At 37.3% G+C, this 15377-nt stretch overlaps 1 protein-coding gene across 1 annotated transcript in view; it reads left to right on the forward strand.

The window, feature by feature from the left end:
• Positions 1 to 4820: 4820 nt before the first annotated feature.
• The window catches only part of LOC112512713 (kinesin-like protein KIN-14R), a 30294-nt gene continuing 19737 nt past the window's right edge, over positions 4821 to 15377 (forward strand). The window contains exons 1-15 of the mRNA XM_025118821.1: positions 4821 to 5190; positions 5971 to 6266; positions 6698 to 6869; positions 6959 to 7029; positions 7322 to 7505; positions 7828 to 7937; positions 8036 to 8135; positions 8209 to 8295; positions 9027 to 9203; positions 9291 to 9567; positions 10170 to 10331; positions 10413 to 10628; positions 11172 to 11209; positions 11294 to 11457; positions 11559 to 11810. Coding sequence (XP_024974589.1) covers positions 4887 to 5190; positions 5971 to 6266; positions 6698 to 6869; positions 6959 to 7029; positions 7322 to 7505; positions 7828 to 7937; positions 8036 to 8135; positions 8209 to 8295; positions 9027 to 9203; positions 9291 to 9567; positions 10170 to 10331; positions 10413 to 10628; positions 11172 to 11209; positions 11294 to 11457; positions 11559 to 11810 — 2610 coding nt within the window. The 5' untranslated portion in view covers positions 4821 to 4886. The remainder of the gene's footprint in view (positions 5191 to 5970; positions 6267 to 6697; positions 6870 to 6958; positions 7030 to 7321; positions 7506 to 7827; positions 7938 to 8035; positions 8136 to 8208; positions 8296 to 9026; positions 9204 to 9290; positions 9568 to 10169; positions 10332 to 10412; positions 10629 to 11171; positions 11210 to 11293; positions 11458 to 11558; positions 11811 to 15377) is intronic.

The following is a 15377-nucleotide window of genomic DNA, read 5'->3' on the forward strand; positions in this document are numbered from 1 at the left end:
ATCTTTCTCATAATATGTTCAGCTATAACATATTCCCATGTTCATAGACCCAGTGAAACCTATTATTATAACTTCCGCACTTCTAGTTTAAGTCTAAGTATTTCGCAAATACCTAGATCCCTTAAACTAAGGCTCTGATACCAACTGTAACAACCCACAATTTCCACTAACAGATAATCCACATGATTATACATATAACACACAAAATGTGATATTGTTACAAAACATAGGCTAACAAAAACTTTCTAACATACATTTATGAGTAACTAAATTTCATCGTTTAAACTTTTCCATTTCCTTTGTCTTGCGTTGTATGATGACCTGCAAAACAGGTTAGTCCAACAACTGAGCATTAGACCAAAAGGTCTAGTGAGTGTACAAATCTCATACCAATAACTTACATTCCAAACTATTAGTTTAGAATCAAACCTGTACATATATAATTATTTATTACATCTCTCTCGCGGTTACACCGCTATTTCATCTCTCTCGCGGTTACACCGCCATTACATCTCTCTGATAATAAAACTTAACCAAAATTCAACCAGATAGGGAATTCGGTCATCATTGTCCGGATATGGAATCCGGACAAAAACTTAGAACCAAAAATATGATAATTCGGACAGTCGACCAGACTTGGAATCCGGACAACAAATCTTGAGCGATTTAGACATATCCGGACATCCCTTGGCTGGTTTAAATGAAATCCAGTCGATACTCAAGCGGTTTAAGAAAAATTTGCATGCCTCTTGTCCGGTTTAAGGTTGAATCCAGACAACTCTTGGCCGGTTTAGATGAAATCCGGTTATCCTTTGTCCGATTTAAGGTGTAATCCGTGCAACATTTAATATGATTCAAAATAAGGCAGTTCTAATAGCAATGAATTGAATACCAACAATTTATACTCAAAACAGAATGCGCTCACCTTGATTCGAATTGCCTTCTACTATCAGCAACTTCTTACACTCTTTTCACCCAGACTTTCTTCTAAAATGAGCCAAAAAGAACCTTTTCTTTTTCAAAGGCACTTGCTATTTATTGCAAGTGCCATAACCGCCTTTTTTACAAAAAGTCGGCTATGACATCCTCATACACACTAATCCTCACACACACACACACACACACACACACACACACACACACACATATATATATATATATATTCCAAAATCTCAAATCAAAACTTGTAACCCGAATATTACAACACTTTAACAAGTGACCAACTTGTCGAGAATTAATTTGTTTGAAAGATATAAATGACAAGTCTCCTTGTTGGCAACTTTCTCAAGTCTACCTCTCATATCATTCAAGTTGACATGCATTCAATGACTTATCTTTAAGACCAAGACACTTTAACACTTTCAAAGTGATCAACTTGTCTAGAAGTGTCATTAGTTCTTATAAAACTTGAATGAAATAGAGGAACGTTGTTATTGCAAAACAAAGTCTACTTTCCTTCGGTTTAAAATCTCACCCTTTGTCTCACACCCAAGCTATGGAATTAGCTACTCATTGCGGAAAGTAAATGACAAGAAAAGTAAATAATGGAAAGTAAAGACAAAATAAATTACGGAACGTAAATGACTTAATGTAAAGAGCGTAAAGTAAATGACGGAAAGTAAAGAACAAATTTGAAAGTAATTACGAGACTTAATATTAAAATTGCTTCAAATTCTAGAGAAAGATCATTTTTAGAACTGATTTTGATGATGGAAATACACAGACCCAACCTCCCCATTTATACAAAAATAGGGCACAAACAGACAAAAAGATAATCTTGTGGACAAAGTCATCAAAAGTTAATACAAACTACAACTAAAGTAACTAAATTGTGACATAATCCTAACAAGAGTTTAGCAGCCTTGAATCTCTTAAAAAAGTCTTCAGTTCATGGACTTCTAGAAATAAAAAGTATTCAGTAGCCTAGCCTAGCTCAATAAGCCCTTTAAAAAGCCGAAAACCATCAGATCCCTGCTACATGAATGCTATAGCAACAAACAATCCTGCATTTTTTTTCATATTAGACTTCTAATGGTGTAAAAGACAAGTAAATCACATTTTTATCTCCATAATTGATAAAGGGGAAAAATTGAATAAAAAATGACCCAAGATTGGGATAAAAGAAAAATAAACTAGCTAAAAACTATAAAATGAGTACACTTTATATTCAATTCTCAATATACATCATCTAACCCTCATTTTGTTTTAAAAAATATGCATTACAGGCCAGGCACCTCCGGTAAGTAAAGAGAAGGGAAGATGTAAATTGAAGTATAATAACTTTACATCTGTGTATATGATGAAAGTGAATTTTGTGAAAGTTGAATTTATACATGAACTTGTGAAGTTGTATTATTCAAGTCAGGTACTTTGTGAGAAAAAAATTGTAGTTACTTTTGCTAGTAATAAGGTGTATATTTAGGACCAGTGTGTATTAATTATATTTCATGTTATATGAAATATATGTGTTTCATGCAAATATGGGATAGGGTGTTACACCCAATGACATTACTCTTATCATATGAGAGAGACAAATCATATATTGATAAATGATAGCCCTGCTCATGTGATATATGACATATCCAACAGCTCTTCCATGCATGAACAGTATGGTTGAATCATCTATCAAAATGTGTCACACACACACAACCGTCTTCATGATCTCAAGTCTAAAGACTCCATAAACTATGATCACATGTGAATACATTCATGATACTCATATGACATCCAATGCAATGTTTCTCACTGTTAGTCACACACCAGTACTTTAAGATCTACATCTTTAGTGTTCTTTTGTGGACTATGTAATCCCATACGAATCCCCACATAAGCTAGTCTTTTTAGTTGTTGTGTTGACCATCAAAACAAGGTCTAGGGACATTTTAGAATATCTAATGCTCTAAGGTCCGTTATTGTTAAATACAAAGTATAAATAAAACAATAATGGGCAATGTCTTTTATAAATAACTTTACGAAAAAATGTCCAAAAATAAATACATTGAATGATTAACTTTTGGACATAAACACTAACAAGAATTACCACCAAAAATTCTTTAGCTCAACAACCTTCACGTGTCTGAGAGTGCTTGTTGTACAAGGAGTAATACTTAGTGTTCTTAATTGCTATTGAACATCAAGATCTAGGGGACAAAGAGAAGTAGGTGACAACTAGGAAAAAACAAGGGAGCAAAAATTCTCATTAATCCCTAATCAAGGTTTAATGTTTTATTTCAACCATGATTCTTCCTTGAGAACTTTAAAGCCCATCCAACAAATTTTAAAAGCTCGTGGGTCGAGTCCTCTATTTGATTAATGTCATAATTAAACATTTACTTACTCTTTGCGTGCGACCTCTTAGGTTATTGCCACATTGCTAACGACCATAAATATGATTCATGGTCATAAACAATGAGTGGTATCTAGCAATACATCATCATTTTACAAGTGAAAAAAATTGATCCATTCTACCAATCATCAATTTTATGATCATTATTAGTGCATACGTCATGTCCTTTTGTCTCAAATATCCATATTGAACACAAGGCATGATAATACCATACTCATTAAGTCGAGTCTTTACTTATGTGATTCGAGAATATACTGAAAAATATTCACATAGCAATATAATATGTATTAAATCTTTGTACATGCATGTATTTCATCAATATCGTTCATCGGGCCCAAGGACATCACTCCTTACATACATGAGGGACAAATCCTTAACGACTCATACTAGTCCTTTCCATGCGATATATGATATCCCTATTGTAAGCTCTCTCAATTACATAATAGTTAAAATCATGCATCACTCGACATCATTTACACATAATACTTTTCATAATCTCAAGTCCAATGATCAAAAGTGCAATGGCCACGTGAGAAACATCCATGAGAAACTTGTGAGACATCAGATGTTATGTTTCCCACTATAGGTCAAGACAATAGATCTCTATCTTTTATACTCGTATGTGGATCATGTATCTCTATACATAACACACTGCATACTATAGTCATTAAGGTGCTAAAAAAGAGGTCCAAATTAACACTTGACCTAGGAACATTTTAGAATATTACATTATTTGGTTATTATCCTATTTATAAGAAAAACACACATAAATGATAAACAAATAATCGACAATTCCTTTTATGAAATATAAACCATAACTCAAAATACAATCCCCCGAAGTAGGTTGTTGGGCACACACTAACAATCTTCGACTTGCACTAACGCCAATACTCGAGATACATTGGATGATGACATCCATCAAATAGTTCCGTGTAAGGGTAGTTTCCTTCTCTATATCATTCCAAGCTTGACCTTCTCCATTGGATAACCAATGGTATGAAGCATGATAAACACTTTTTCGACGGATGGAAGTGGGTCATACAGTAAAGTAGACATATAATGTGAATCATGTCAAGATTTCACGACTTTAACACACCAGTGTGCCTAAGCAAAAGCCTAAAACACAACCACAAACCTATGAATATGACTACTCAAGGCTAATTATGAAGATAATAGCAAATTCCACATTTAGCCATAGGAACAAAATAGAATGTTAAAGCACAATGAAAAATGGAGGCAAGGTAAAAAACTAAATTTTTGAAAAGGGGGTAATTTTGAACCTTTGATGAACATTGAGGGCTAAAAGTGGACATGCTTTTAGAGGAAGCAAAATGAAATTCCCACCCCCAAAAATTCAAATTCCTAAAATCTCAAACCGAAATGTTCTTAGGTAAATAGATAATTGACCCATGTAAACAAATTCCTAACTTGCATGCAAGGTGAAACGATGATGTCTGAAGCTTTCAACGGAGACCAAGTAACCCAAATCTCTGAATCTTCCGTGTCCGAGGTTTTCGATAGAAGTGACAAACCTTCGGCCATGGAAAATAGTTCAGCTTTAGAAATTGAGGAAAACCCGACGCCTAAATCATGTGCTAGTTGTGATTTTGTTTGGGATAAACCCTTGAATCAACAGGATGATTACGCAATGGAAGGAGATAGAGGAACCAGGGGAACAGAAATTGTTGCTGACCAGTTCTCGCCTGATGTTGATTTTGATTGGGGAAAAAATCTGAGTGGGATGTCTTCAATGGACGAAGATGACGAATCATCCTTCGATCATATGGTTTGTGATTCGAGTTGCAGGCTAATTCCAAATGGGTTTATGAGATCGGACTGTACAGGTTGGTATTTTGGCTAATTTTTAGTTCACGGATGGGTATACGTTTGAATTTTGCGCTCTACATGTGCTTGCTTTAGGTCAAAAATTTCAGAAAACAAGTTTTTATGGCTGTTTCGAGGTGAAGCTCCTTTTATATATAGGCTTTACGTGTATTCAGAAGTTATCTTTGGTACTCTCTCGGTGTTGATTAACCTTCTGCAGTTTTATACCTACAGTATTTGTTGCAAAGTTCTAAAAAATTAGTCAAAGTTCCACTAAATTTAGCATCAGTTATGCTGAATTTTATTCATTTCAACTTAACCCTTAACGGGAACAAGCTCATTGGGAAAGTTCTGTTCCATAAGCTCCTCATTTTGATGTTTACTTGTTCTAAAAGGATTTTCTCCATGAAGATGTATGTAGGTAAAACAATGCAAAAACTTGCTTATATTGCTATTGTTTGAATTAAAAGGGGTTATCCTGTTAATGGGGTTCATATATGAGGCTATTAGAGATGTAATCTTGATATAGAATACTGGAATTAGTAACCACAAGCTGGAAAGCAAATTATGGCATAGTATCTTTCATGTTAGGCCACTGAAAGAACCAACAATGCTGCTAAGAAAATTACTTTGTTTGGATCTTCTTTTATCTTTTGCTCATTTGATATCTTAGTTTTTGGTTTTGTGCTTATCTGTTCATGGGTTTTGATGAGGATGTTCAAAAATTCTAATCTGTGTAGTGGATTTATTTTATTCAGCGAAAAGTTACATAATTGTTTCTTTTGTTTCTTTTCTACCAGAAGTTGTGATGTTCATAAACGCTGGAGCAGAAACCATGGTCGAATCAGATCCAAATATGAAGTTTGAGGCTGATAAGTTCTTTGAAGGAGGAGATATATTTCAAACAGACGAGTGTATGACTGAGGGTGGCGATTTCTCTTTCATTTATCACACAGCAAGACTAGGGAACTTCCATTATCAATTCACTAATCTGCCGGAGGGCTGTTATTGTATTGACCTTCATTTTGTTGAGATGATAAATACATTTGGTCCGAAAGGGATGAGAGTGTTTAATGTATTCTTGCAGGAAGAGAAGGCAAGTTCATTGCTGTTTCTTTTCTTTTCCTTTCTTTTCTATCTTTATGTGATAATATGTGGAACCACTAGATTTACTCTCCAAAAGAGCTCTTGAGGAAGGGAGGTTCCAATATATATAGAAGAGAAATGGTCCAAGTCTAGTTGATGTGGTACTGTCAAGAGAGGCTAGACGGTGAGGGGGCTAGCCGAGTATAGATCGCCCCAAAGCGTTGAGTCCCTAGAGTGGTAGACCTTGACTTTGGTACCATGTGAGAATATGTGGAACTGCCATTTTTACTCTCCTCAAGAGTCCTTGAGGAGAAAAGGGAGGTTCCAACATATATAGAAGATAAATGGTCCAAGTCTGGTCGATGTAATACTCTAACACTTCATATTGAAATTTCACTAAGTTAATAGAAAATAATGCTTATAACTTCCATGGTTTAACAGGTTCTCTCAGATTTTGACATCTTCTCTGTGGTTGGTGCTAATAAACCGTTGCAATTGGTTGACTTAAGAGTCTCTGTTAAGAACACAGAGGCTATCATAATTCGATTCGAAGGGATGATTGGTAGCCCGCTGGTTAGTGGTATCTGCATAAGAAGAGCATCTAAACTGTCTGGTAGCTAAAGTTTCTCTTTTCAATAATAATTATAACTGTAACCAGCAAATCTTGACATGGGTCTTTTTCTTATGTTGATTTACTTCCAGAATCTGATGTGAAACATGAATTTCTAAGATGCCAAAACTGTGCCACTGAGATAGAGGTCCCTTCTGTTCAGGTACAATGCATCCTAAGTTGAATAGTTATGGTTCTTATAAATGTTTGAATCGTTATTCTACCTGTTATATTTCCTGATTACCTGTTGCACACACCTTTGAGTCGTGCACAAGCCGGGGGTCTTCATTGAAATAGCCTCATGATCCTAGTGGTTGAGGTAAGGTCTGCGTACATCCTACCCCTTCCAGACACTACTTTTGAGTGGGATATACTGGGTTGGCTTGTTTTAGTTTATTAATGCTTTATTGTTGCTGAATAATGCATGATATTTCGTTACTTACTGTATATCACAGAGAAAAAGAATGCGAAAGGAATCAGCAGAAAAGTATGAGAAGACGATAGAGGAGTTGACTAGCCAGTGCCGAAGCAAGACTGAAGAATGTTATCAGGCTTGGATGGCTTTGACTGCTGCAAACGAGCAGTTGGAGAAAGTTCGGATGGAAGTCGACAATAAGTTCTTTGAGTCGTGCTCTTTTGGTAAGATCTGATCGAAAACTCGTTTTTCAAATCCTAACACTGCCTTTTCTTGTTTTCAAGTTCTTCTTTTTTCAAATTTATTCTTATGTTCTTTTTCTGCAAATCTTTTGAAGTATCTTTATCCTTTTTTTGTACACCGTGCACAAGATGGAGGTTTTCATGAAACCCGCCGCTCTACTCTTTATGGTGGAGGTTAAGTCTGTGTACATCTTACCTTCGGGTGGGATATACAGGGCTTGTTTGGTTTAAACATCTTTTAGACACCATCTCTGAACCTTCCTTCAGTTGTTTTGATTTTCTTATTTACCTTGTTTCCAATCAGACCAAATCATGGAAAAGCAATCTGAACAGCTGAGGGATATATCTAGTAGGTATGAGCACGATAAGAAGATTTGGGCAGCGGCAGTCCAGGAGTTATCAAATAGAATAACTGTAATTTAACTACCTTTATAGAACTTATCATTAAAACTAGTTTTTTTTATCTCAGTAAAGTTTGTATAATAAAATCTTTACAATGATTTACTATTTAGGAGTTGAAGCAAGACCATTCCAAGCTGTCTCGCGAAGCACACGAATGTGTTGACTCAGTTCCTGATCTAAATCATATGGTTTCTGCAGTTCAGGAATTGGGTAGGTTTTGATTATGCGGCTTATGCTCATCCACTCCTTTCTTGCTTTTAGTTAATATGTTATCATATTGTAGTTGCACAGTGTGAGGATCTTAAAGTCAAGTACAATGAAGAACAGGCAAAACGAAGGAAGCTTCATAATCAAGTTGAGGATGCAAAAGGTATGCTAACTTTATCCTTTAGTATCCTATTGAAGAAACCAAATGAATCTGATATTTTTCACCCGAAAGCAGTGTATGAGGGAGGTGGGATGTATCGTGTACGTAGACGTGTCCTCTGCCCAAATGAGCAGAGCAGTTGTTTCCATAAAGACTAACATATTGAAGAAATTTCTCAACTTATAATACTATAGTAGACAAATAGGAAAAAGTCTGAAAAAACCCTACAGTCTTCCATATTTTCATCAATTAAGGGCATGGACATTTCTTTTGAACAAATAAATCCCCGCATTTACTGAAATGGAACAAAATGGTCCTTCTAATCCTAAAAAGTTACTGGTAATTTGCTATGGTGATGAAAATGGTTTTTAAAAAAAGTGAAAAGTCTGAAAAAACCCCCCAACGAATTTCATATTTTGAGTTATTAAGTTCTTGGAGTATTTTTTTGTACAAAATAAATCCCTACACTTACTAAAATCGAACAAAATGGTCCTTCTAACCATAAAAAAAAATGACCGGTAATCGGCTATGGTGGTAAAAATGGCTTTTAAAGTAAAAAGAAGACCTAAATATTTATGGTGGACCGCAAAGCATTATGTATGGGAACTCATCAAAAGACCTTTCATAAAAATTAGAATTCTTCTATAGAAGTTCGTTGGGTTTTTTCAGACTTCTCCCTACAAAATACCATACGACTAATTGCATAATGATATTTAAAATTCTTCTGTCATCAGGAAATATAAGAGTTTTTTGCCGGTGCCGTCCACTAAACAAGACAGAAGCTGCGTCAGGGTGTTCAACGGTTGTAGACTTTGGTGCCGCTTTGGATGGAGTACTTGGAGTTTTAAGCAATGGTTCCACCAAAAAGACCTTCAAATTTGATAGTGTTTTCACACCAAAAGATAACCAAGGTTCTTTTACTAAACTAAGTAATTATGTCAAAACATGGATCCTTCATTTACATCATTACAAAACCTTGCTTTCTTAACCTTAAACAGATGATGTTTTTGCGCAAGCTTCACCACTTGTTACATCCGTTTTAGACGGGTACAATGTATGCATATTCGCATATGGACAAACAGGAACAGGAAAGACGTTCACAATGGAGGGTACTGTGGGAAATCGAGGAGTCAATTACAGAACACTTGCAGAGTTGTTCAAAGTTTCTAAGGGAAGGAGTGACACTTTTACCTACAACATATCAGTTAGTGTGCTTGAAGTCTATAATGAACAAATAAGGGATCTTCTCGCAGCACCATCTGCAACTTCAAAGAAGTAATGGCTATCTTTTTTCTTTCTTTTGTGTGTGCACATGCAAACATAAACTAGCCTAATTAGCTTCTTCGGTCAAGTGCGTCCTGTAATGATATGCAGAACCTCTTTGAATCTCTCTCTGAATAACTGTAGAAGAGGCCTTTGGTTGAATGACCATTTGTCAGGTTTTTATGAAATCCGTGACCATCTAACAGGTTTGAGAATGTCATGGCTTTAACAAAATAATATCACTTCCATAGACAAGATTGCCTAGAAACCTGTTAGAAGGTCGTGGATTTAGAAAACACTTATTAGGAGGTCATTTCGCTAAATAACCCCTTATAGATAGAGGGAAGATCCCTTCATATAACCTTGTTAGCTGAACTTGCAATAAAGCTTGGGCCTTTGGGGTTTCTTCTCATAGGCCACCAGTTTGAGTCCTGTAGGCCACTGGGGATTTTCTTGCCCCTGGGATTAGTTGAGGTGTGTGGAAGCTGGCCCGGAAACTCACGGTTAACAAAAAAAAGGATTCCTACATATATACAGGTCTTACGGTCCGTGCCTGGCTGATCTGGAACTCCAACACATGGAGTTCTTATTTCGTTACTTTTTTGGAAACTCAGGTTGGAAATAAAGCAAGCTTCTGAAGGGTTTCATCACATTCCTGGGCTGATAGAAGCCAAAGTGGAAAACATAAAGGAAGTCTGGGATGTTCTGCAAGCTGGGAGCAGTGCTAGAGTTGTTGGATCTAACAATGTGAACGAACATAGCAGCCGTTCTCACTGGTAAAGAAGAATCTAGTGTAATTTGTCTATATGCTTCTCTTCTAATGGTTTATTAATTTAGACTTTAGTTTGTGCTTTTAGCATGCTTTGTATTATGGTAAGAGCAAATAACTTGTTGAACGGTGAGTGTACCAAGAGCAAGCTATGGCTCGTGGATTTGGCTGGTAGCGAAAGGCTTGCAAAGACGGATGCTCAAGGTGATAGGCTCAAGGAGGCTCGAAACATCAATCGATCCCTTTCTGCTCTTGGAGACGTTATATCTGCCTTAGCAAATAAGAGCAATCATATCCCGTATAGGTTGGTTTCTTTTACTACAACAAAATCGGGTTGATAGGATGCCAAAAACGTGTTAAGATCTTAAAGGACTGTTTTATAAGATTTAAGTTTATAGGACCAAATAATTGTGTGTCCTATGTAAAAGTGTTACGATAAGTTTACGATGCTTTGGGACATCTTGACGAGTCTTTTAGGATACTTTTGAAATAAAGAGCTCTATTAACTTTTTTATAAGAAGCGTTCTATGCATACATGTTTTTATAGGACACTTGCTTTTATAAGACACTTTTTCAGATAGTAAAGAATTAATATGACACTTGTTTTAAAAGTGTCCTAAAAATCTTGTTAAGACGACCAAAAACGTCATGTAAACTATTGTACAAGTCTTATATAGGATGCTGAAGTGTTTGATCCAATAAACTTAAGTCCTATAAAGCAGTCTATTAGGATAATTAGAGATTTTTGGCGTCCTATAAATCCGGTTTTGTTGTTATGTTTGAGGATTTTCTCATACAAAGATATGCATATCACAAATATTAACCGTTCCATCTCCCTTATATCCAGGAACTCTAAGTTGACACACTTACTTCAGGATTCTTTAGGTAAAAGTCAGATTTTCGTACGCTTTATTGATATATCTGAATTTATGCACCTTCAAACGTTATTGGATTCTGTGAGTCTTGCAGGGGGGGACTCAAAAACGTTAATGTTTGTGCAAATTAGTCCCTCAGAGAAGGATTTGAGTGAAACCTTGAGTTCCTTGAACTTTGCCACAAGGGTCAGAGGGGTTGAGTTAGGTCCTGCACAAAAGCAAATCGATACAAACGAGCTTCAAAAACTGAAAACGATGGTAAGTGAATTACCAAATGGTATCATGTCTGTATGTTCTTTGGATTTTTAGTATCAAATAGTTGCTATTTGATTTGTTTTGGTTGATCAATCATTTTGAAGCTTGATAAAGCAAAGCATGAGTTGCATTTGAAAGATGAATTGTTGAGGAAGTTAGAAGAGAGCTTGCAGAATGTTGAAAGCAAAGTTAGAGGAAAAGATCAGATGTATAAAAACCAGTTGGAAAAGATAAAGGAGCTTGAGGGAATAATGGAACTGAAAACAGGATTACACTCTCAGTCGGAAAAACAAGTTTCACATCTTTCTGAGAAATTGAAGGGGAAAGAAGATTCGAATAGCACCCTCCAATATAAGGTAACAAATTCTCTAAAATGGAGATTTTAGGGATTTCAGATTACTTTTTTGCTCCTATGGATTCTCTAAAGCTTTCTTTATAATTGAGAAAGTAGGAGAGAAATGATAAAAATCTCCAAATTTGGAGAACTCCATAAATTTAATTGTTTAAGAGAGAATTGTTTTTTTATTGTTTCCACCATGGGGTTGAATGTACTATTATTTTAATATAAAAAGAATTTAAAAGTTTATTGGGATGGTAAATGTATAGAATATCTTAGTACTCCTTCTATCCCAAAATAAGTGTCTGATAGAGAATATTCAAGATATGCAAATATCTTGTATATCTCCTCCCATTAGAATTATGTATATTTTAGGATAGCATCTTTTGTAATTATCCTAGTTAATACTTTCTGTATTTATCCTTCATTCTTTCCTATATATTTTGAGGGCAATACATGGACTCCTCAAGGACCCTTTACCAATTCCAACATGGTATCAAGAGCATAAAATCCTTTTGATCGTTTTTTTTTCTCCTACCTCATAGCTTCCGTTCTTCTTTCATGTTAGTCATCATGACTAATGATACAACCCTCAACACAGACCCCAACTCAGACCACCACTCTGAGCACAACTCTGTCAAATTTCATCCAGCCCTTCATGTTTCTAACATCAAGAATTTAATTCCGTGGCTCTTGCAAACAATCAATACAACTCCTGGAAAACACTCTTTCGTGTGACTGCCATGGCGTATAACGTCCCTTGCCCATATCGACGCCTCTGTTCCCAAAACCACGGCTATGGATACACCCTTATGGCATCAATTAGATGCGGTTGTGCTACAGTGTATATATGCCACAATCTCTGTTGATCTTCTCGTCACCATCTTAGATGAGAAATATAAGGCCTTGGATGCCTGGACTGCCCTCGTTTCTCTGTTCCAGGACAACCAAAGCACTCGTGCCCTTCATCTTGAGGACCAATTTTCCAGCACAGGATTGGAGAATTTTCCAAATACTGTGCTTTCTGCCACCAACTGAAATCCATCTCCGATCAACTGAAAAATGTAGGCGTTACAGTGACCGATGAGCGCCTGGTTCTTCATCTCATTGGTGGCCTCACTCGTGAATATGGCATGCTTGCTACGGTCATTCAACATTCGGTCCCTCTTCCATCATTCACCAAAGCACGCTCCATGCTCGCCTTGGAAGAATCCTGTCTTGCCCAACATGAACCTGTTGGGACCTCTACCGCCCTCGTTACATCTTCCAATATGCCCCCTGCTCCCATCCACAATAACATCCTCTCCCCCTCACATGCCCAACAGCCACCGCACTATAACAACCAGCAGCGAGGAGGGCGTGGCGACAAAAATCGAGGCCATGGTCGCGGTCGTGGCTATGGTGGACGTAACAATCAGCAACATCAACAACCTTTTGTGTGGCCTTTTGGTTGGGCGAGCAACTGGGCATTACCCCCTTGCCCATATGCAACCTACCCCTACAATGCAAGAGGCACTGCATCTCCAACCTCCCAAGGTATTCTCGGAGCTGCTCCTCGCCCTCCTCGTGTTAGCAACCCTAAAGCCTTTGTTGCACAATATGACAACTCCATGCAACCTACAAATTTTGCGGGATTTATGCAATCTATGACCTCTATGAAAATTGGTATATGGATATTGGCGCCACCTCTCATCTTCTTAATAATCCAAGTATTCTCCCATCTACTTATGATTGGCATCCTATCTCATCCTCTATTACTGTTGGCAATGGCTCTCATCTTCGTTTACCTTTTTCAAGCTCCTATAATGTAACCTTCTCCCCTTTTGATATTATTCATAGTGACTTGTGGACGTCACCGGTTGTAAGCGTTTTAGGTTATAGATACTACATTTTATTTCCTGATGACTTCATTCACTTTCTTTGGGTTTATCCTTTCCGGTCCAAGGATACCTTATATGATGTTTTCCTTCAATTTTGTACTCACATTAAAACCCAATTTGAGATAGAAATTAAAATATTTCAATGTGATAATGGGCGTGAGTTCGATAATTATCTTTTCACCAATTATTTTTGTTAAAATGGCATGGAGTTCCGTTTCTCTTGCCCATATACTTCCCCCAGAATGGCAAAGCTGAGAGAATGACCTGAACCATCAATAATGGTGTTGGGTCTAGATTAGCCCCACATTCGGACTCTCCTACATCATGCCTCCCTCCCTCCTAAGTTTTGGGTTGATGCCCTTCACATGATGACTTATATCACTAATATTCTCCCTCCCGCCTCCTTCATAATGCTTCTGCTACCCAAGTCCTTTACCGCAAAACACCCAACTACTCCCGCCTTCTAGTTGTTGGATGCTTATGTTACCCATATCTTTCTTCTACTATGCCGCACAAGCTCTATCCCTGCTCCTCTCCATGTGTATTTCTTAGGTACCCCTCAAATCATCGGGGGTACCATTGTCTAGATTTATCTAACAACAAAACTATTATATCTCGTCATGTGGTATTTGACGAAACTTCCTTCCCATTTCGCCAACAATTTCAATCTACCACCCATAGGTATGATTTCTTGGGAACTACAAACTTTCCTTCATCTCTTGCACACTACCTTAGTGCTCAACTTACTCAACCCACGACAGTCCCACAAGCCCCACATCCTTCCTTGCCAACAACTATTGCCCTTTGTTCTCGTACCATCTCGCCTATGACAACCCCCTCTTCTTTCCCCACCAATAGCTGCCGTCCCTTGTTCTCCTTCGGGCCAACCTATCCCTCTCCCTATTTCACGTGTCTCTGACACAATCCAACCTACCTCTCTGCCCCTATTGTACCTGTTTCCCCTCTTCCACATGAAGGCATGCACACCCAAAGTAAGAGCGATATATATAAGCCTAACACGAAATGTACCCGTCTTATAGCTATCTTGATGCTCCACAGAGCCAAGCTTCTTCTCAATTAAGCCCAATCAATTCTAGGCCTACTTCTTCGAAAGTCTATGTGAGATGGCCCAAGGCCCATAAAGGGAATTAGTAAATTGGAGATATTTTAATAAGGAGTTTTGGCTTGTGGTGGAGGCATGTAGAAAAATAACCGTCAGTTAGGCTCTAACTATCGCTTGGAGAAGGGAATTCTTCCCTGGGATCCTTCTGTGGATTAGAGTCTGTATCGTCTTCTTCCTCCGTATTGTACTCCTTCCTTTGTTTCTCAATTAATTCGAATTGCTTATGTAATCAGTTGATTACGTAACATTGGTCCGACCTGCCGGATCTATGGAGACACGTCTACAAGCTCGATTGGAAAATCATGATGAACGGATCCAACAGCTTCATTCAGATGTTCAGGGAATTAAATCGTCCTTCGAAACCATGAAGAAAGATCAAGAGGAACAGAAGGAATTCAGATCGGGTTTGTTGTCGGGTTTGTTTTCAGTTCTCGGACAAAGCACATAAATTTTCTACACTTGCTAGCTTTGTTGTCGGGTTTGTTGTGTCCTTTAAATCCACAATCAACTAGCAAGTCTTCCAGAATAAGAATTTCAAGAACACTCTCGTATCTCACACGTATATGATATACTAGCTAGAGAG

This window comes from Cynara cardunculus, assembly GCF_001531365.2.
Source record: "Cynara cardunculus var. scolymus isolate 2C chromosome LG 5, CcrdV1, whole genome shotgun sequence".
NCBI lineage: Eukaryota > Viridiplantae > Streptophyta > Magnoliopsida > Asterales > Asteraceae > Cynara > Cynara cardunculus.